Source organism: Ochotona curzoniae, unplaced genomic scaffold (assembly GCF_017591425.1).
Source record: "Ochotona curzoniae isolate NIBS_2020 unplaced genomic scaffold, NIBS_Ocur_1.0 contig_883, whole genome shotgun sequence".
Classification (NCBI taxonomy): Eukaryota; Metazoa; Chordata; class Mammalia; order Lagomorpha; family Ochotonidae; genus Ochotona; species Ochotona curzoniae.
This window is the reverse complement of record NW_024466599.1, coordinates 25,785,206-25,808,612: the sequence shown is the minus strand read 5'-3', so window position 1 is coordinate 25,808,612 and position 23,407 is coordinate 25,785,206. Positions and strand designations below refer to the sequence as shown.

General features: G+C 43.5%; 1 protein-coding gene across 1 annotated transcript in view; it reads right to left on the bottom strand.

Moving 5' to 3' along the window:
- The window catches only part of VIT (vitrin), a 104,124-nt gene that overhangs the window by 70,763 nt on the left and 9,954 nt on the right, over positions 1-23,407 (bottom strand). Inside the window, exons 2-3 of the mRNA XM_040993068.1 lie at positions 16,348-16,417; positions 6,142-6,207 (exon numbers count right to left, since the gene is read on the bottom strand). Coding sequence (XP_040849002.1) covers positions 6,142-6,207; positions 16,348-16,399 — 118 coding nt within the window. The 5' untranslated portion in view covers positions 16,400-16,417. The remainder of the gene's footprint in view (positions 1-6,141; positions 6,208-16,347; positions 16,418-23,407) is intronic.

Here is a 23,407-nt window from a genome sequence, read left to right as displayed (position 1 = left end):
GCATGAAGCCACTTTAGACAAAGGCCATTATTGCTGGGACTTTTCTGGGATTTCTTCATGTGTAGAAAAGCTATTGATGAGGAGCCCACATGGTGGCTCAATAGGCTGATCCTCCACCTGCAAGCACTGGGACCCCATATGGGCATTTGTTTGTGTCTTGGCTGCTCCACTTCTCATCCAGTTTCCTGATTATGGCCTGTGAAGCAGTACATGATGGCCCAAAAACCTTGGAACCCTGAACCCAAGTAGGAAACCTGGAAGAAGCTCCTGGCTTCAGATTGGCTCAGCTCTGGCCTTTGCCACATTTTGGGGGAGTGAGTCAACAGATGGAAGATCTTTCTGTCTCTCCTCTCCATAACTCTGCCTTTCCAGTAAAAATGAAATGAATCTTTTAAAAAACTGTCAATGAGATTTTACAATTTCAAAGTTTTTCCTCTGTTATGGGCATACTTTAGGCAGAGATTGTTCTAGATTCTTTGGTAAACATCAACTATGTGGAAGCATGTTTATTATAGGGTGGGCTGGGAGATTCGGCTGAAGTTCAATTGAAGATCAAGTATTCTATGAGCATTTAACCTACATGGCCACAAAGTTAACCATTAAGTTAACCAAGTAGTGTGATTACCTAAGGATAAGCATGTTATCAACACACTTGAACCATTTGATCACCATTTGTAGCTGTAAGCAATCAAGAAAAATGCAGCCATGTTTTGGTAATTTGTTAGAAAATGCTTGAGTAGGTGTGTTGACTAAACTCAACACTTGGATGCTTCTGAGCAAGGCTAGATCTGTGGTTCCAAGCATATCCTGAAAATGAGACAGAATTATAAGACCCTCATTGGTACAGAAAGGTCAACTTCATTGTGGACCATATGGTAGATGAATCTATTATTTTTCTGCTTATTCTCCTTCTCCTTTGAGGAAAGTTGGTCTTTCAAGACAAAGGGTGATGGAGTGAAGATGATTGTCCAAGGCAAGAGAGGGTGGGTGGTTTGCTTTGGTGCGGGGCTTCCCCACCTATGCCAAGGCCCCTCCTCATCCAGGACAGAGCAGGGTCTCCCTCCTTTCAGAGAGGGCATACATTTGGACGTGGAGCCTCACAGGGGTCCCCCAATTCTTCTGTATTACATAAGCTCTCCAGAGGCTGAAGTGTGGATGGGAGAGGTGCCACTAATGATGGAAATCCACCTCCCACTTCAGGAAATTGGCAGAACAGGCTTCATTGGATCTAAATAATATCACCATTATAGTGGAATAAAATTATCCAGTTGCATTTTGAATAAAACACAGCAGCACATGTGAAAGCAAAATATTAGCTAGGCATGAACTATCACAGATGGGTTTGGGGAGTAGAGCAGTAAGGATCCACCCACTTCGCTCAAGTTTGCTTTTTGGAGCAGGTATTGTGGTGTGGCGAATTAAGCTGTTGCTTGAATTGCCTGCATCCCATGTTGGAATACCAGTTCATTTCCCAAATATGCTTTCCAACTTGCTGCAACCCACATGGGAGACCTGCTTAGGATACTGGATTGCTGGCTTTGGCCTGGCCCAGCTCTGGCTGCAGTGAGCGTTTGGGGAGTAAACCAGTATTCTCGGTAGGTATCTTTGCTTCTTGAGTAGATGAAAGAAATTGAATAAATATTAAAACAACTGCCTCCGTGGTGGATAATTTTGAAGATGCTCTTCAGTATTACTTTCTCGGCCCAAAGGATTCCCAATGGAGCTAAGCAGTGCCGAAGAGGGCCTTGGGGTACCACAGGCAGAGCAAAGGCAGAAGCTTTACCTCTGCAAGCAGCTCTGAGCCAGATTGTGTCTTTCATCTACTGGTTCTTACACTTTGAAGCATCAGAATCACCCTGAGAGCTTGTTAGGACAGAGTTTGCTGGGCCCAGGCAGCTTGGGGTGGCTGGGACACAAGGTCCCCGAAGATGCTTGATAGCGCCATCTCAGGAGCCACACTCTGAGAACCACTCACCAGACCACTCACTCACACACTGAAGGCAAAGATTTCTTTGGAGCCCTGAAATTTTTCATAATTTTGCTATCTGTTGCAAACTCCTCAGTTACCTCCTGCAGAGGAGATTTTGACGTCCCCAAGACTGAGCTTTCTTTGTTTAGTGAAGAGGAGCGGCCCTGGGGAGTGATTCTCACCAGTGGTAGAAGGCTGGCCTTTTAAAAATTTTTTTAAAAGAGAGATTAATTAATTGGTTTATTTATTGGCAAGGCAGATCAGATTTATGGAGAAGAGAAACAGAAAGATTTTTTAAAAATTATTTATTTATTTATTTGTTTGGAAAGGTGGATATACAGAGAGAAGGATCTCCCAGCTGGTGGTTCACTCCCCAAGTGGCCACAATGGCTGGAGCTGAGCCAATCTGAAGCCAGGTGCCGGGAGCTTCTTCTGGATCTTGCACACGGGTGCAGGGTCCCAAGGTTTAGGCCATCCACTGCTTTCCCAGCCACAAGCAGGGAGCTGGATGGGAAGTGGAACAGCTGGGATACAAACCAGCACTCATATGGGATCCCGGCAGATGCAAGCTGAGGATTTAGCCACTAGGCTATCGCACTGTGCCCCAGAAAAATCTTCTTTGGTTTACTCCCCAAATGCCCACAATGATCAGAGTTGAGCCAATCTGAAGACAGGAGCCAGGAGCTTCTTCTGAGTCTCCCAGGCAGGTTCAGGGTCTCAAAGCTTTGGGCCATTTTCCACTGCCTTCCCAGGCTACAAGCAGAGAGCTGGATAGGTAGTGGAGCAGCTGGGATACAAGCTGGTGCCCAAAAAGGATCCCCAAAGCTTGTAAGGCAAGGATTTCTCTATTGAGCTATTGCGCTGGGCCCAGAAAGCCAACTTTTGACTGCAGTGTGAAGTCTGCGGCCTTCTGAAGCTTGGGCCTGATAACAGTTGCTTTTAGAATGAGCTCAGTGGTCGCAGGTACACAGGGACAGTCATAGGTCTGTCTGATTTCTCTCTCAGCAAAAGAAAAGTTGCAATTGTTCTGCTTTCCTCTTCACTGCATAAATTTGTGTGGAGTTCTGTGCAGAAATGGTAGTCCCTTTCAGGCCACCTGTACACTAAAGGCAGTTATACCTGTAATGCTGTAACAGGCAGCTACTCTACAATGCTTACTCACTAATAAATGGTGCTGGAAGTCTTCTCCATGTGTTGACACGAAGGGGGCTCCCTTTTTGGGGTTAAAAAATTATTGCATTTCTTGGAGAATGGAAGCAGTCCTAACCATGTTATTTTACTCTGAGAACACTTCTTCCATCAGAGCTGCATAGCCCTGTCAGCCTGAAGTGGGCACAATTGAATCCTACCACCTTAGCAGCAGGGAGCAATTTGGAGGGGGGAGGAGGTTCAGCTGCTCTCCTCCCTGACTTTGATTATTTAAGCCACCTTATGTCCTGTTTCCTTTTTTTTCCCCCAAGAAAACTGATTTTGGATTTCTGCTAACTGCAACCAAAATAGCCTGCACGAAGCTGTTCCCTGTTGCCCTCATGCTAAAGCCTGTATTCTCGAACACAGTAATAAACACCTTCACGATCTCTGCTTGCTGACTCTCTCCTTCTTCCCCAACGTACTGACTTCCTGTACTGTGTTGCAGCCGCACTGAGCTAACTTCCAGTTCTTTCTACTCTTCAGCTCTTGAGCGTATGTCCATTCTGCCTGTTACTTTTCCCCCGCCATCTTTGCTTGGCCAGTCCCCAGTGGCCTTCAGACATCAGTGGGGTCATTGCCTCCCGGAAACCCCGGCAGAGGCACAGATGCTGTTCCTCACTCTTGGAATATCTCTAGTTCCTCTGGTCCTAACACGTGCACCAACATTAGAATTGTCTGTTGCCGGGCCCGGCGCGGTGGCGCAAGTGGTTAAAGGTCCTCGCCTTGCATGCCCGGGATCCCATATGGGTGCCGGTTCTAATCCCGGCAGCCCCGCTTCCCTTCCAGCTCCCTGCCTGTGGCCTGGGAAAGCAGTCAAGGACGGCCCAAAGCTTTGGGACCCTGCACCCACGTGGGAGACCCGGAAGAGGCTCCTGGCTTCGGATGGGCATAGTATCGACCCGTTGCGCTCACTTGGGGAGTGAATCATCGGATGGAAGATCTTCCTCTCTGTCTCTCCTCTCAGTATATCCGCCTTTCCAATAAAAAAAATAAATAAATAAATTAAAAAAAAAAAAAGAATTGTCTGTTGCCTCTGCCCTAGATGACGAGCTTCAAAAGGGCAAAGGGGAATCCTGACTGCTCTTAACATTTTGGATGTCCAACACAGTGCCTACTGCTTGGCTGGCATCCAACAAAATCTGTCACAGGATTGATGTGCCCATTTTGCCACGTTTCACTTGCCCTGGAAGTGAACTGACATCATGGAATACAAAAAATAAGAAAATCACTTTTTCTTCAAAGTGGAGATGATAATTTGGAAACACTCCTGAGGTGGAGAACCCAATAGCTGCATCGGATAGCGCCATCATTTGGGAATAACCTAAGCCTTCATTTCTCTCTCTCTCTCTCTCTCTCTCTCTCTCAGTTAATGATTGTGCCAGAGTTTCTAATTACAGAAAAGACCTCATGTGTTTATTGATTTGAATGCGCTGCATCACTAGGGAGATCTTTGAGAGTAAGGCTAGAATTTAGCATACCAGAAATGCAATCCATCTGAGATCTCAGAGAGGTTTGCCCTTGGGTCATTTAGCACAGCCTTCCCTAGTCACTGAGAACTGTTGTCATGGTAATCATGGGGCCTTCCATGATTTTTGTACATGAGTTCGTGAAGATCCTGGAAACAGCCCAAAGGAATTTGTACTTGGGTGTGCATTTGTCTCCATATTAACCCAATCACTGTTTTGAACACACATCAGGGCTGAGTCTTTTGGCTCTTGTTCCTGACAGGAATAAATAAACAACCGATTCCTTTTGAACGTTCCAGCCGAGCAGGCTGTGGGTGACTGCCCTCTTGGTCTCATTTCAACAGGAAATCCCACACGGAAGGTTTGAAGCAGCAGAGGAAAAAAGGGTGGTTATAGAAAGCAAACCCAGTTCTTTTATTTCAAATTATTAATGTAGCTTATTTTAAGGCATCTAAACTTGACAGCTATAAAGAAAGTTTCAGGCATGGGACATAGGACATCGGTTGTGTCTCCATCTTTGCTTTTATGATCTTTTATAAACATACCTTAACATAAGCCTCTGTGGAATCTATACATTTGGATCCAGATATCCCAGTGTGCTCACACTATTTGGGTGTCAGATTTTCCATCTGTGTCCTGTATTATTATTTTATAATTCTTCTTCATCACTGATAGAATTCTGCACTTAACGGGAGGCATGTGGATGTGTGAGATGAAGCCATTTCCACTGTCCTTTTCTATTGGTTAAGCGGTATTTAAGCAGAGGTGATATATGCAACTTTCTGGGTCTGTGTGTTCTCGTTCACCCCTTCCTGCTGTCTGAAATGTGAATGTGATGGACGGGGCTGCAGCAGCTATTTTTGGCAATGAAATGGGAGATATACGGAGAATGGCAGAATTACAAGACAGAGTCTGATTTCGTCAAGACTGTGAATCATCCACTAAAATCCTGACTGCTTATGTTTACAGTAGAGGAAAATAAAGTTCTGTGTTGGCTGTGATTTTGGGTTTCTATATGTAATCTTCACTGATATATCACCCAAAGATGAAACTTATTTTTCATTTTCCGACCGTTGGGTGTGAAATCCCTTAGCCATCTCTGTGAAGTTTGCCTTCTAATCTCAGTGAATTCTGGAATGTGAGGCTGGTAAACTGGACATTGATAAGACCAAAATTGCAAGCTTGCAGATTGAGACAAAATTACGATGGCATGGATATGTCCATTCCCTCCTAGCAGCAAGGACACAGTGTTGTCTGGTCTTTGCATTTGAGCTTTCCTGGTGCTGTGAAACCACACATCCTTACCCTGAGATCAGGACTCCTTGCTCAAATACTTCTCACAATATGGTTATTGATGAGGAAGGCTCATTGCTAGAGTGCAAACATTTGAGGCAGACAAAAACCAAAATAAGACAAAACAAAAACCCACCTTCTGTATTATCTAAAATAAGTATAGTAACTCTCCATGTGGAAGATATAGCCTGATAAACAATGAGGAATTAGAATTGTACTTACTGAATTTGGGCCTTTTGATCTTCTTTGCAATTTCTTTATTTGAATGTATTCCAGTCACCAATAAAACTACATGATGGAAATAAAAGAAAATCCAGTCAATTAATTTTGCCTAAATGTTTTCTCTCTTCCGACCCTTATAGCTGCTTTGATTGCATGCGAAGTATTGTTATTAATGGAACAATTTTCTCTTTTTATTAAGGTTGGGTAAGTCAGACATAGAGTCTGTACACTTTTAATAGCCCTGCTGAAAGGGTCTTTCTTTTTTAAAAATTTATTTTATTTTTATTAGAGCAGATTTACAGAAAGAATGAAAGACAAAGATCTTCTATGTGCTGGTTAACTCTCCAAATGGCCACAGTGGCCAGGTCTTAGAGAATCTGAAGCCAGGAGCCTGAAACTTCTTCTGGGTCACCCACATGGATACAGGGTCCCAAGCTGAAACCAGAAGTCAGGAATTCCACTTGGGTCTCCCATGTAGTAGCAGGGCCCCAAGTACTTGGGTAGTTTTCTACTGATTTCCCATGGAGTTAACAGGAAAGCTGGATTGGAGGCAGAGCAGCTGGGACCCAGAATGTTTCCAATATGGGATGCAAGCCTTGCAGGTGGGGACTTGACCTGCTGCGTCACAATGGCTGGCCCCATGCTGTTTTTTTTTTTTTTATCGTTAATAGTATTGTATTATGTGATACAGTTTTATAGGTACTGGGATTCCCCCCATCCCTCCATAACCCTCCCCCCATGGTGGATTCCTCCACCTTGTTGCATGCATACCCTACAATCTCCATTTTCCAAGCGAGGAAAGGTCAGTTTGGAGAAAGGCACTGATTTTGGTGCTGACAGTTACAGCATCCTATGCCTCTTTGTACCCTCTCCTCTATTCCATAGCTGATTTCCAAACAGAGAACTTCAGGGAGGGAGAGAGAAACAGAGAGAGAGAGAGAACACCACATGGATGGATTGGATGTGTAAAAAGCCTCAGATGAGAAACTGGTTGGAAAGACAGAGGGAGGGGTGAAGGAATGAAGTGGGGAACCCCATCACAGGGGTGACCCAAGTGTCTTCTGGTGGTCTCTTTGAGCGACTCTGGTTCGGTATCTGATCAAGGCCAAGTATAGGTTGTTGAACCATGTCTTCAGACCCAGGAAAATAACATTTTAGAATATTTGGACATAGCTGATTTCAGGAAGTGGGTCAATAAGTGAGTAGGGAAGTCTTGATGCTTTGAATTTCAAGTCATATTTTCAGTCCTTTTTAAGTGCATATTATGAAATCACACCTTGTATTTTTTAAACAATAGTAACTGGAAATGGTGTGGTAGTGTAGCGGGCTAATCCTCCACCTGCAATGCCAACATCTTACATGGACACTGGTTTGTGTCCAGGGTGTTCTATTTTTTCATACAGCTCCCTGCTGGTGGCATGGGAGGGTGGCAGAAGATGGTCCAAGTTTTTAGGTTCCTGAACCCATGTGGGAGACCCAGAGGAGGCTCCTGGCTTCTGGTTTGGGAACAGTCCAACTCTGGCTATTGCAGCAGTTTGGGGAGTGGGCCAGCAGATGGAGACCCTCCTTTCTTGCTTCCTCTCTCTCTAAACTCTTTCAAGTAAAATAAATAAAAATTTTTAAAAAGTAATGCTGATTACTTTTCTCCTTATAAAAAAAGTAATACATGTTCTATGTACAGAATATGAAACCAGAAAAGAAAAACAATGCAAGTATAAATTATTTCCTAGATTTTTTTCCAGATATGTATAGGACACATGGATCCTTTCTTAAAAAAAGAGATTTTTATGTATTTGTTCATTTGAAAAGTAGTGTGACAAAGAGAAAAAAATTTTATCTGCTGATTAATTCTCCAAATGACCAAAATAATCAGGTGTGGACCAAGCTGAAACCAGGAACCTGGAACTTGGGGTCTCCCATGTAGGTGGCTCAAGTACCTGTATCATTGTCTGTTGCCTCTCAAGTGCTTTAGCAGAAAGCTGGATTGGATACACAGAGTATCTTCAGCTTGTACCAGATACCCTGATCTGGGATGTGAGCACCCCAGGCAGTGGCTTGAACCCTGTTCCATGAGGCTCACCCATAGGGATCCTTTGAAACCAACGTTGGACCACTCTCACAGTGTTCACGATGTTTTCTACCTTATTTTTACTTAAGGGTGTATCCCTACACTTTTTCATTAAATGTTTTTTTTTTTCCATAATAGTTTTGACTGCCTACAAAGCATTGCATTCTCTGGATACTGTTAATTCAGCTGATTGTGCAAAATAATTTCATTTTGCACATATCCGTTATTTCTTTAAAATAAATTTCCAAATGGAATTTCTTGTTTGGTATGTACAACTTTTTAAAACTTTGATATAGTAATGAAAGTGTCTTGTAGCAACTTTTTACTTGCAATCTCTACTTGTAGATAGAAAAGCAGTTTTTCCTTTTAAAAATGTTAGCGACTCCTTTTGGGATTGGCTTGTTTCACTGAACATCATGGTCTCTAGTTGGGGCCATTTGGTTGCAAATGGTAGAATTTCATTCTTTTTAATAGCTGAGTAATATTCCATGGAGTAACTATACCAGTTTCTTTATCCACTCCTTTTTGGATGGGCATCTGAGTTGTTTCCATGTCTTTGCTATTGTAGCTTGTGCAGCTATAAATACAGAATTACAGTTCCCTTTCTCAGATTTCATTTCCTTTGGATATATCCCAGGATGTGGGATAGCTGGGTTATATGGCAGGTGAATTTTCAGTTCTGTTAGCACTTTCCTTACTGACTTCCATAGTGGCTGTATTAGTCTGCACTTCCACCAATAGTGAAGGAGGGTATCTTTCTCCCCACACCCATTCAGGTGTTCTGAATGTAGGCCAATCTCACTGGAGTTAGGTTGAACCTCAATGTGGTTTTAATTCGTATTTCTCTGACAGCTAGGGAGCCTGAGCATTTTTTCATGTCTATTAGCCATTTGAATCTGTTGTCTTGAAAAATGTCTGTTTATTTCCTTTGCCCATTTCTTCACAGGGTCGTTTGTTTTGCTGTTGTTGAGTTTCTGAAGTTCTTTGTAAATCATATGTTCTCTGATACAATGCAACTTTCATGCAAAATACAAGATCAATAGTCCTTTTAACATTGTTTTTTGCTACTTCTCAGAGGGTTTGATATTTCTGTTTTTATTTTCATTTATCCAAACTCTTTTGTTTTTCTTTTTCATTTCCTCACCAACTCATAAGTCACACAATAGCATCATTTGCTTCAGGAAGATCTTTGATTTTCTTTTTTATTTCTTCATCTTTTTATTGTCATTCAGTAGCATATTATTTAACTTCAAGTTATAAATTTTCTACTTTTCTCTCTGTTATTGATTTTGTTTTATGGCTTTTCATTTAAGGGAATGTGTATTTACTGTGTAGTAGAGACTATCATGTACAGATGTAAAGATACAATGTAGTGTGCGTCTCTACTTCCAAATCAAAAATGGACTCCCAGTGAAACTGTCAAATGTATCCTGACAATAGGATGCTGGGCTCCTTGCTAATCTCCATGTCTACAATGTCAGGATACATTTAAAGAGCACTATAATATACTTATGACTGATTGAGAAAGACTATACTATTGTAATGACATGGCGGAACTTGCCTATGGAACCATATCATGGAACAAATAAATATGTTAAGAACTAATTTAGTAAAAATAAAGTATCACACTTAAAAACAAAAGTCAGCAACTCCTTTATTCTCTCTTCCTCTCAAGGCATTTTTCCATTTCACTCACTCAAAGGTGGCACTGCTTTATCTGACCTTTAATTTAGGTATTTCCTGAGAAACCTACTTTCCTGGTGGAGCTGGGACTCTGAACGCTGAGCGTGTGGATGTAGGGCAATTAAACAGGATTTGGGGCCTCGTGTTGGAGCATGCAGCATAAGCCACCATCTGTGCATCCCATATGAGTGCACTGCCAAGTGCATTGGCAAGAGCTCTGCTTCTGATCCAGCTCCCTGCTAATATGCTTGGGAAATAGCAGAAAGTGTCCCAAGTGCCTGGCCCCTTTACCCACCTGGGAAACCTGGATGGAATTCTAGCTCCTGGCTTTGTCCTGTATCAGCCCCTGCCACTGCAGCTGTTTGGGGAATGAACTAGTAGATGGAAGATTTTTTTCTCTCCACAATTTTGCCTTTCAAATAAATAAGTCATTAAAAAGAGGACATAAATGCTCAATTTAGTATAGACTTAAAAGTTCTTGAATTGGCACCTGCTTAGGAAAAGTAGGAAAGCCATCAAGTATTTAAGAAAATTTTTCTTTATCTGACTGCTCTAGCTGAATGTCTGTGTCCTCCCAGATTCACAGGTTAAAATCCCAACCTCCAAGGTGAAGGTGGAGATGGTGGGGATTTTGACAGGTGACTAGGTGACGAGGGCAGAGATATCACAAATGAAGTTAGTGGTTTTATTACTTGAGCCCAGATAGCTGTCTTCCATTGTGTAAGGACACACAGAGAATTGCCTGTCTGTGAACCAAGAACAGGCCCCCAGTAGATGCTGAATCTGCCAGCCCCTTTGATCTTGGGCTTCCCAGATCCTGGAACTGTGAGAACAAATCCCTACATTTTTGTAAGCCTCCCAGTCTACAGCAGTTTGTTAGAGCAGCCCCAATGCTGAGAGCTGTGCCAGTGACACGGCCACTCTGTTTCTGTCACTCTTGACTCCTAGCCCTGGCTGAGGCCTGGGCAGTTGACATAGTATGTCCTAGAAGAACAGAAACATGAAAGAGACCCAAGTGAGACCCACAAGTCTAGCCACATAGAATGAAGACAGACATTTTTTAGGTGTTGTTTACTTCTGGGGTCTGGGTGGTATGTGTCTTGGAGGTCTAATTTTTATAGTAGTTTTTGTGTCATTTAACTTGGTACAAGGATCACAAAGTTTCTTTTTATGTGCAAAAATAAGTATAATCCTAGAATAATTACCAAACAAGTATATTGAAAAAAAAATAAGTACATGGTGATAAGGGAAATAATAAATTTGGGGATCAAATCTTAGGGGAAAACCAGACGCTGTCCTTTTGGACCTATGTGTCTATGGCCAGTGGTTTGTAAGGCCTATCATTAGGACTATGAATGAGACCACCCCATCACTTGTGTTTGGTTGCCCAGAGTACGCCAGACTGAAAGCATGCAGCCTTGGATTCAGTTTTATGGGCATGGTTAACAAGGCCACCTTTTTCAATGGCATCCACAGGCTGTCCCCTTAGCTTGGGTGTTTGCCCATTAAAGCTCCCCAGAAACCACCCATGGAGGGAAGGTGGCTTAGTAAGGTCTGCAAAAGTGTTGTGTCCTGAAGCAAGGCTTCCCCGCTCAACAGCAAGATCTTTCTGGTCACATTAGAAATGACACATTGCATGGTAAGAAGCGAAGTGAGCCTAGTGTTTATTTTCCCAACAAGTATGGCAGAGCACTGGGATGGATGGCCTGATGTTCACCACGAAGTGCAAATCAGGGACAGATCTGAAAACCAGTCCCTTTGCTTGGAGAAGCTCATGATCTATGCCACGAGGATATAGAAATGTTGATGACGGTAGTCTAGAATCCACAGTTTTAAGGCTAGCAGGGGTTATCAACTCTGAAGCAACTCTTCCCAGTCGTTTAAAATCCAGGGTTCTGTTTGTGGATGATGACATCAGGCCTCTTCTTTCTCCATCAATGTTTATAATTCCAGGACTGAGTAAGTGTTGAGATTTTTTTCAAATAATAAAAAAAAAGTCTCTCCATTTTCTCTCTTCCTTATCCATGTGACAATTTGTTAAGATACAATTATTTTTAAAACTAAACTTAAAATCATCTGACTCATAATTTACAGGTAGGAAAAATGCAAATGAGTTAACTGGAAATAATGCTCTAGTTCGTTAGTGGTAAACATGCAAACTAGAGTGGAACAAAGATTTCTCAGTATCCTAACAGAAAGAAGGGAACGCACAGTTATACATAATGCTGGCAGGGATTTGGGACTGGCAATGCCTTGTAGGTGCAGTGTAAGCAGGTGGAGCCACTATTGGAAACTATTCACAACATGTTTTGAGAGCCTTAGCAACATTGATAGCCTTCATCAAAATATATATATATATATGCCCACAGGAAAAAATCCTGAAGATTCATGTAAAAAAAAATACTGATGATAGCATTTCTAATGGCAATCTGGAAATAATGAAATCTTGGAAATGTCCCCATAATAGTGAAATTCTAAACATTTATTACAAATAGTGTGTAGAAGATTTTTAAATGACCTGAGAAGGGCTTAGCTATAACCTTAGGAATTATTCTAAAGAAATAAAATGTATACAAAGAGAAATTGTGGGACAAATTTGCCGTTAAGTTGATCACGGTGGAATCATGATTTCTGTTTATTTTATGTTTATGTTTCTGTTATATTTTCCTTGCTTACATGCTATTTCTTATATATAATACATGTTTTATGGTTACATTTCTTTATAGATGGAAAAGCAGCATAATTATTTTTTACCTTGGCCATACAGAAATTATATAGATTTATCATAATGAAATATCTTATAAAATGAGTGGTATGACTAATCCATGATCGTGTTTTCCATCCAGTGGTGAATTACAACCAGAATCGATCTACCTTCAAGAAAAGACATGAACATCGAATCAATGGTTGAATCAGTAAGTGCTTTTCAACTCGTTTTTATGAGTCTGGGACACTTTTTTTTTTTGTTTGTTTGGAAATGCCTGAATCTATTCCACAAACTTCTCATGAGATCTTATCAAAGTCCCTCACTATACTGGCACAGGTAGTATTCAAGATGCCTTCCTGAAAGCTGACTTCAAAAGGATGCTGGCACTGTAGGTGGGGGGTTAGCCTGTTGAGTCACTACAATGGCCCTCGTCTTAGCCTCTTGATTCCACTGGCTCCCCTTAAGTGGTTATACACGGTACTTCAGTGAAAGCAGCAGCGTGGACCTCTGCCCTATCACACACTTCAGCATATCTAAAACATGCAAGCTAACTCGGATATAGCTGAATTAAACACTCAGTGATGTTAATTTAGAGAGTTTTGGGGGATTACTAGATGGCCCTTGTACCTGAAAAATCCAGCAAAGATATCTATATCTATATCTATATCTATATGCTTATTCATTTGCGAACATTTACTAAGTGCCTATGACAATGTGCTCAGCTGGGGAGAGACAGTAGTCTTGAGATGCAGCCCCTGCCCTTTATGAGTTCACTACTCCAGGGGAGCAAGACAGCGATGAGTCAAACATGATGAGCCTATAATGAGAATAGATGTGGGGCACTGAGAACCAGGGATAGCTTGGTCCAGGGTTGCAGTGGGAAGTTTCCTAGAGAGCCAGTAGCGTTTTTGAGGGAAAGAAAGGGCATTCCAGAAAAGGAAGCAGCATGTTTGAAGGCAAGGGGATGGGCAGTGATGTAGGGAAAGAGAAGTTCATTGCCAGGTTCAGTATGTGTGTACCTGTTTGTATGTTCACACACACACTATGAAACGAGTGTTTCCAGTGGATTGACACATCCATCACTCACGGACTTGCTATGGTGAGAACTGTTCAGATCTAGTTTCAGCAAACTTTGAATAACAGAGTACTATGAACTGTAGCCACTCTGCTCTGCATTAGATGCCCAGAGCAAAATCCTCTTAGAACTGACCAAGCACCGCCCCTCCCCTCACCATCCAGACCCTGGCATTAAGCAGGGATTGGAAGCTGAGCGTCTGAGACTTGAACTCATGTTCTCAGATGGCATGCTACTATCATGGGCTTAACCTACTGTACTGCAATGCTGGCTAACTTTTTCTAGATTTTGTGTATAAATGAGATCATACACCATCCAGTTTCATTCATGTTGCAAATAGCATGATTTCCTTCTTAGGACTTGAACCTGGGGCCTCTGATACAGGAGTCCGGCATCTTAAGCCCCAGACTAACTGCTGGCCTCTGTCTTTTCCTTTCCTAATTGCTCTGGCTGGGATTTCTAGGACTACATGGAAGCTTTTAGTTTTTACTCTTGAGTAAGAGGTTAGCTGTGAGCTTGTCTTGCATGGCTTTTGTTGTGCTGAGGTGTAGCAATCTCCCTTTCATCTTGCATTTCTTGGTATTTGAATGAGGAGCTGGGAGGAAGAATTTCGCAGAAGGACAGGAGACGAAAACCTTCTCCTTTTTGGTTCTGTGATGCTGGGGAATGTGGCAGAATGTGGAGTGTGGGCTTACTTTTTTGTGTTACGAAATACTTCCTATTCTTCACCCCTTGCTTTTTTTTTTTTATCCATTTTTTACCCGAGAGACCTACTAACCTATGATCAGAGGAGGGAAGCAACCTGCTAAGAGAGCAAGGTGCTATCCGGGGTTTTGTCCTTCTTCTGCCACTCCCTGTCTTGTTTACTAAAAACAAACCAGGCCTGCCAAGTACCCGCGAGGGGCAGGGGGTGGGGGTAGGCTGCTTGACCTGAGACCCGAGGACAGAGGTCATGGTGAGGGGAGCACTCCTGGCCCCAGGTACTCTGCTTCCCTTCTCAGAGCTTCTCATGACCCCCTGACAGGGTCCAGGGACAGTGCCCCTGAGAGCCCTGGGTGAGGGCGGATCACCTGCGAGGTTCGCGGATTAGGCAGAGCCGTGCTCAGTAGTGTGACTAGTAGAAGGCCCTTCGAGCAAGAGGAAGGTATGTCAGGATTAGAATCTCAGCCTGTTCTGACTCACAGTCCAGTGCTCCTCCAGTCCTGCTGAGACCCGCCCTCCCCTCTCGTCCCCCCTGCCGTGTCTTCTTGCTGCTGTGTGACATTTTTCCTTTCTGGTCCTGGGTTCTGCCCTGGAGCCTCCCTCTGGACAGACTTGAACATTTCTCATTCTACCAAGGGACTTTTCTATTATTGTCCCTCCACCTGCAAGTTCATAGGTTAAAGCCATAGCCCTTTTGGAAATAGGCTCCCTGCAGGGGTAATTGGTTGTTAGGTGAGGTCATGTTGGAGGAGGGTAGGGCCCCTAATCCAGTGTGACTGATATCATGGAAAGAAGAGACGCGGAGACACACCCCCAGGGAGGAGGCCAGGAAAAAGGAAGGCAGAGGTAGAGCAAAGCCTCTACATGCCCGTCACCTCCAGAGAGTCCAGCAGACCATGGGAAGGAGCGGGTGGCAGGAAGCAGATGCTTCCCTCCCAGCTCTGGGCGCTTCCGGTCTGCAACCCTGGGAGAGAACTGAGTTTTGTGGCGTGGGTGTTTGGTTACAGCACCTTGGCACACCAAAGGCAGACTCTGAAAGGATTCATGCCCTTCTGTGGCAACTGTTTTCTCCATGACCCAAGGGGCCTCCCATGCTGGAGTCGGGTTCTCAGACTACCCTGGGGCTTGGCCGAAGGCTATAAGCACTCTCCCTCTTACAGTGAGCTTGCAGCTCCTAGGAAGACTTGTCCAACACTGCATTCTCTTTGGTCATCACAGATTGGTTTGAAGGGTTTCAACTCTTAAAAATACAGGTTGTTAACTGTACAGACAGGGGCTGGGGCTGTGGTGCAGTGTGGTGAAGCTGCTACTTCCCTTAGGAGCACTGGTTCAAGGCTCAGGTTCTCTGCTAATGATACATGGCCCTGCTAATACACTTGGGAAAGCAGGAAACGAGTCTGATCCTACCACCCGTGTTGCAGAGTCAGACTGAGTTCCTGGTTGCCATCTTTGGCCTGGTGCAGCCCTGGCTGTTGCTGCCAACTGGGGAGTGAACCAGCAAAAGAAAGATCGGTTTCTCTCTGTCTCTCAATCATTCTGCCTTTCAAATGCACACAACATATTAAAAAGAAAAGTGTACAGGAAAAGCCTTGTCAGGGATAGATCTTTAAAAAGAAAAAAAAGAAATTAAAAATACAAGAAGATCCCTATATTAAAAATGTGCAAATATGATTTCTTTAAAATATTCACTGGTTGCAAAGATGTGTATGCAAATATGCTTGTGTATAATATATAATGTGGAGATCCATATGCATAAGGCATGCATTTCTTTCATTAATATATATGCATGCATTCTGAATATGATCTTATATTTAACATTCTCACTTAAACTGCTCTCTACTAAGTTTATCATAAAAAGATGCACTGTGGTATTAATATGCTCTGTTTTGTTTTAAAACTGTTCTTTGGCTGAATTTTTAGGACCTTAGGAAAATGTTCAGAGTATCCAGATACACACATAAAAGTACTTACCAAGGAACATTTCAATAACAGATGCCTTCATAGTGAGAACAATGGGTCCCATAAAGCTCCCAGTGGCACCCTGGAGAGAAGGAAGCAGTCACAAAATCATATTTCAGCCCTGAGTGCTGAATGGGACTTAAGTGTGCCACACCTTTCTACCATAGCTCGGGGAGACGGCTGTGACCAGGCTCACCGATGCCCAGCGCATCTACCGTCAAGTAGCCACCATCCTGCAATTCTTTCTACCCTCCAAAGTTTTACGAGATTCAATCCTAGAGTGAAGGAGGAAATGCCACCATGGTTTTGAGGCCATATCTCTCTGGTCCTCAAATTATGATGAAAGCCCCACTTATGGCATTGTGGGAGCATTTTTATATTACAAAGCAATATCTCCTTGTTCAGTAAATATTTATGACACTCCTCTCTGTGATTATGTTTTGTTAGAAAGGAGGCAATAAAAACCAAGTTACAAAAGAGTTCTTACTCATAAGACAGTTTAAGTGAAGTGGGAAAACACACATGGGCAGAGGAGCAGATTACCCCGTTATCTGCCCCCCAGGGAAGCATGAGAGGAAGCTGAAGGTGGTTGGGGAAGCTTAGAAAGGCATGGTTCCAGCAACTGCAGCCACCGGTATAGGCATAAGCTGACTGAGGCGACGGACTGTGCCAGTCCGTGTACCAGTGTTCATGCACAAGAATCAAATCCGGGATCACCTCAGACGAAGCTTCTTTGAGGATCCCTCCAACTGAACTGCTCATCCCAGAACCCCATTCATGAAGAGAACTGCAGGTTCCATGGTCTGACCACGGAGTGCATGTGTTGGAGCTGAGCCTCCTCTGAGGCTCAGATGGAACAGTAGACAATATATTCAAGTGCACATGGAGGAAATGGCGGTCCATGGGAGCCTGCGGAGGAACCTGGTACCACAACAGAAGACCCTAAGGTGGACTATGTCAGTCCGTGGATTCTAGAGAGATTTCATCATGCTTGGAATGGCGAGATTGGCAGCAATTCAGAACTGTGGAACTATAGAAACCTCTTGAGCAGTGCCCTTGGAGCATACCCCATGTCAGGGACCCAGGGATGGGGTGGGAGGTTGGGTGGGGCTTCTCCCTTTGTCTTCCTCCTTACTACAGATACACATGCACATAAATGTGAAAACAATGGTCTTACCCATTTTCCTATAACCCTTGACCCTTTTTTCCCTCATCAACTATCTAAAGATTATATATATACTAAAAAAAAAAAAAAGATAAAGAAAAAAAGAAAGGCATGGTTCTCAGACCAAGAGGTTTAACACACAGGGTGCCTAGGCTGCACCCCAGACCAACTGACTGTGGCTCTGTTGGCAGTGGGCTGCAGGTCTGGGCATTCTGTTTTTAAAACTCCTCAGGAAGTTCCAGAGTGCAGCCAGACTGGAGAGGCAGCAGGCTGGAGCAGAATTTCAGAAATCTTAATCACCTGGGAATCTTGTTATAAGCGATTCTAATCCAATAGGTGTTGGTAGTGGGAGATTTGTCAAAGGGTTAGACATTTCTGAGGACCAAAGAACTTGTTTGTCACAGGAATAAAAACAATCCTCGGAGAGGCGATAGCAGGCAGTCTAGTCCAGAAGGAGCACGCTGCGTACATGTAGAAATGGGGCCTGAGGTTGGAAGTGAGGTGACCTCATCCTGCAGAGCTGGGAGGTTGGAAGGCGCAAATGTTATGGGAATGCTGTTGAGCCACCTGTCAGGGTTTTCCCCTCTTCTCTGGATCCTGTGCAGAGCCCCTCAGAGGTTTGCTTTGCTACCAGTAGTTGAGCAAATACTGTAATCTCTGCATTGTCTTGTGAGCATGGGAAGCTCTATGATTTCTATTGAACAGATAAACAACCAAAGGCTAAAATATAGTTACCATGGTAGAGGCAGCGAGTAGGATTAGAATGAACATGAGAATAGGTGGGAGGGGCCTGGTTTGGGCACAGGCAAAAATAGAGAATGCTATAGAGGATCCAAAGGCCTAAAATGGCCTGGTTTTTATTATCCTTCTGCATTAACAATTTTAAATGGTGGTAACAAAACACTCCTCTTCTCCAGGCAGATGTTTCCCACTGTTCTATTTCCTGTGCTCCCCGTCCCCTGATGTCCACTGCTGTGTGACCTGTAGCTGGCATTCATATTCCCACACCATGGTATGTCCAGTCGTGGGCTGGTAAGCCAGTTTTTGTTTGGTTCACTTACTCATACACTTAAAATGGAAATGTGAGTATGAATCAATTCAAATCTCTCAGCATTCTGGAGGCTGGGCATGAGCCCTGCCACCAGCAAGGTTAAGTAGTCCCTGCAGACAGTTCAAAGTCACAGAGCGGTAGAGTGCCTTGGAAGGTCCTGGGCTCACCAGGGTTCTAACAAAAACCAAACAATAGGGACTTCCACAGAGCGTGATTCCGATCCGCAAATCTATGGACCGTGCCGTGAGATGTTAACATCAAGACTTCTGAATATGCAATTCTGGTGAGGCAATAAAGCCTGGTTGTGAAATAAATATATACACTTGTGCAAGTAGATAAGTACAGCCAATTTAGTCAGCTTGCTTGTTGCCCAGAGTTAGCAAAGAATACACTGGTGATAAATAAATAATGAAATCCCATCATACTGATGGGGTTCTTTATTGTTACATAGGGTAGCTTCATGTATGTTCCTAGAGTGTGAGCTGTCTCTGTATTTTGTTCACTGCTCAGTTTCTAGATCCTGCAGTAGGGCTTCTAATAATGAGTGCAGCAACATATTTACTGAAAAAAAAATGGAGTAAATATGACCTGGTTCTTCATAGTAACTTTTTCAGGAACAGGGGCATGCATCATAATTCCTATGCTAAAAAAATGATTTTCTTGTTTGAAAGGCAGAGTGACAGAAAGGGGCAATATCTTCTACCCACTGGTTCACGCCACCCCCAGAGGGCTACACTGGCCAGGGTCTGGCCAAAGCCAGGAGCTCAACAGCTCATCTGGATCTCCTACATGGGTGTAAGGAGCCCAAGTTTTTGGGCCATCTTCTACTGCTTTCCCGATTGCATTAGCAGGGAGCTGGATTGGAAGTGGGGCAGTCAGAACTCAAACTGGGTTCCATATGGGATTCTGGTAGTGCAGGTGGTACCTTAACCCTCTGTACCACAATGTTAGCCCCATAATTCCCATTTTAAAGATAGAGAATGTTGAGGTCTGGAGTAGGATGAGTTATATTCAAGGCAAAGGCTGTCCAGGTTTTATGACTCCTGGTCTTTCTGGCCTTTTATTCCCTGAAGTGTATGTGATGATCTGAAGATTGTGTCTTGTTCGGATTAGAAAACAAAAAGAAAACCAAAAAAAAAAAAACCCAAAAAACACTATTCCTAGGCTGTCTATCAGAATGTCTAAAATTTATACATCAGAGGCCAAATTACTCATCATTTCAAACATTTAGGTCCCATGTGGGAGGAACTGAGTTTAAGTCCAATGTCCAAGGCCTGATTCTAGCTAATGCAGACTCTAGAGTGCAACAGGTGACAGCTGACGTTGTTGGGCCCCTGACAACCTTGTGGGAAACATGGATTAAGTTCCTGGCTCCCGTCTTTAGCCTAACCCAGCCATGGCTATTGGGAGCCCAAATGGAATGAACCAGGCTCTGAGCTTCCATATGTACAATTGAAAAGATATCAATTAGATCTCAATTTAAAAAAAAGATGAAGAGAATACGTATGCTTAATGCCTAGAAGACTCGCTGGGAAACCAATACCTGATATGGGAGAGGGAATCAGGTAAGTGGTCATCAAAGACACAAGGAAATCTTTCCATCTTGTTCTATTTATATTTCTATCCTGTGCACATATGTTTATAAATCAGAAATGAATGAAGTGTGAAAAAATATAAGACTATGAAAAAAAACTCTGCAGCTTAGCAGGGACACCTAGGTAGTAATTCTATTACCACTACTATCTCTTCTGTGTTGATGTATATAGTGGTGATTTGATGAGCATAAGCCAGTTGGAGGTCAGAGACTATTGTAAGATGTGAGCTATAGGAAGACTAAATGTAGACAGTGTGAATTTCAAATAGGAAGCTGCCACAGCTTCCTAAGCCATTTCTTCCCTCTGTTTGGAAAGGATTCACTTCCCACAGTGCAGCCGGCCTGTGCATTCACCTGCTCAGAATTCTCCACAATCACTCATTCTCTACCAAGTGAAGTCCAGATTCCTCAGTGAGGCATCATTATCAATGCTTTGCACGATGACATAGCTTAGCAACCTTCTAACACCATTGCATTTCATCCTTCCCCATGATCCTCTCCTCTGGAGCAGCATCCCTGGGCCTTTGGTGTTTGCTCAACACTTTGCACATCCTATCCTTGGCTCATGCTCGTATTACTGTTTTCCCCTGAATGTTACCATCCTCCACCTGCCTAGCACAAGGTTGTGCATCATTCAAGCTTCAGTTCATGGGCCATTTCCTCTATTACTTCAACTTCCTCATGTCAAAGTTCATCTTCCTTCTTGCATCCATTAATCATTTAAATACATTTTGCATGTACCTTGTGCTAGGCAAAGGAAGAAAATGCGGGTCCAACCAGCATCTTCTAGATAGAGGATTGATATCCATTCACTGTAATTAGTGTTTCTTGAATATGTACTAAGTATTAGTAACATGTTAACTCGTCTAGCCTTCTCAACAATCTGACAAATTTGTTTACTTCTTGCCTTAAAGGTAAAATATTGGAGGCCTGCAGGGATTAGGAACACTGGCTTAGTACCAGGCATTCCCGAACCAGAGACCCTTCGTTTCTCCTCTGATCATTTCTGTTTCACAATAAACAAGTGTACTTGCCTCATTCACATTCTGATTAAGTTTGTCTGAGTTGGTATCAATATTGTTTTAGAACTCTCCAGGAGATACAACTGTGTAGTCAGGATTGAGACTCTCTGCTGTTGCAACTTTTATGAAGTCAAAAAGAGTGACCAGGCAGATACACCTGGGTCTTGGAGACTAGAATGGCTTTGAATTAATTTAACCAGCAGGTTGGAAAACAGTGCGTGGAGAGGAAAGAACAGGACACAGGGATGAGAAGCTTCAGGGACTGGGAGAGGAATTGGGCTGTTAGAGAGGAAGGCAGGGGACGTGTTGGCTGTGACCACCATGGCTAAAGAATGTGCAATTGGTCCTTCAGGCAATAGGGAGCCATGGATGACTTCAGAATTATTTTTGCATTCATCATGTTTATTAAGCCCCATGGGGGCTTCCTTGAGCCACTCACTTGGAAAAATCCTGCCGTGATGTATGTGTAGGATTGAGTTAATGTTGTTGGTGTTTAATCTGTGATGCTGGATGGGGGAGCACCCAACTGTATTTCGTCCAAGAGGTGGACATCTGGAAGCATTTAGCAGCAATGGGAGGCTAGGGCTGTGTTTCTAAAATGCCAGAAATTCCATAAGGACAGACAGGCTCAAAGGGCAGCGGCCACACTGCAATGAAAAATGTCTCTGTCTCTGCCTTAGCCACTTGTCAGTGTTCAAGGGTTGATCTGCTGCAGATTTGAAAAGTAGATTGGCACTGGCTGGGTCCTTCATAAGGTGGGGGGTGGGGAGTCTTGATCTGTGCATGTGGCTTCATACAGACCACATTCTGCCAGGCTGCAACCATGACAGCACTGGTCTCCTTGAAGTCACTCCTCATCCCCCAGGAGTCTGAAGCAGAAACAGAGCCATAAAGGAAAGCCACTTGTGCTTTCTTTCCTGATTTTTCTTTTCTCTCAAATTCTTATTTTTCTCTCATTTTATTGTAATAACATGCCAAAAAGGTAAGAAGGGCAGGAGAAATTATGCTTTTATATGTTGGCTCCTGGGGATGCACAGGCCACTTGAAGATGTTCTCTGAACTGCCTGCATGGAGTGGGCATTGCTGACTGCCTACACTCAGTCTCCATTCTCACCTTTGTTTCTTCCTGGGAAAACCCAGAGATGGTGAAGGCAGTACATGTAGCCATGCTCATAGTGGAAGCTGCTCCACTCCAACTCCTAGAATGGATCCTAATTCTGAGGTGAGGCTGGTTAGCAATTGCCCTCAGTGGTGACTGCATAAAGCAGGGCCTCAGGTCTGGGCCCACCAACACAGTACCCTATTCAGGAGATTGTGACCAATTCTTCAGGTTTGTTATATTCTCAGTTGCAGCAGAGAGACACAAAGGAAGGATGCGAAGGCTCAGGGAAGGGATCATCTCTCTTGGAAACAGATGAGGGAGTCAGTGTTCCAGGTCTGCTGGCAGCCATTTGGAGACACACTATTTCAGAAGAAGATGGACAGTCAAGCGAGTCATAGAGAAATAGAGTTGCTGCCTTGATGTCTTATACCTGGAGGCTGGGTCCACCACTAGTGATCTGTTATGTGCAATGAGAAATGGCCCTTGCATTTGACTTACAGTCACAAGATGATTCCTAACCGCTGCCAAACTCAGAAGTGCTTATCCATACATAGAAAACAACAGAGGCTTACACCAGTGTCAGCAGCAACCTCACCAGTTGAGTGGTCCTTGGGGAGGTAAGGAATTCAGAGTAGTGAAGTGATTTGTCCAAGGTCACACAGCTGGCATTTATCCATCTTACTCTTGTGTTCTCTTTGCTACACTAAATTCCTACAGGACAGACATTGCAAACTCTTCCATGATCATCAGCTGCTATTCATAGAAAATAAAAATTCCACTCTTCATTTATATAGTGCTCTCTGCTTCTCAAAGTCTGGTCATCTCTCTAACTTCACTCTCCCAAGATCTCTAGAGCGAACAGCTCAGCCACTGTGGCCAGATGCAGCGAGGATACTTGCTGAAAGGAAAGTACTTCACCTGACCAGAGCCTTTGATCTGACAAGAAAAGGTAGCCTAGGCCTGTGGAGATCTTGTTGGGATTTTAGTCTTGGGACTCTTGAGTTTTGAAAACTGCGAGTACCAACCTACAGGCTGTGTGGGGACCTGAATAAGATCTACAAGACAAGGGTGGAAAGAGACAGAAAAAGATGAAGTGCATGGCCCTAGATGAAGCAGGGTGGCCCACGCCTTCATTCCT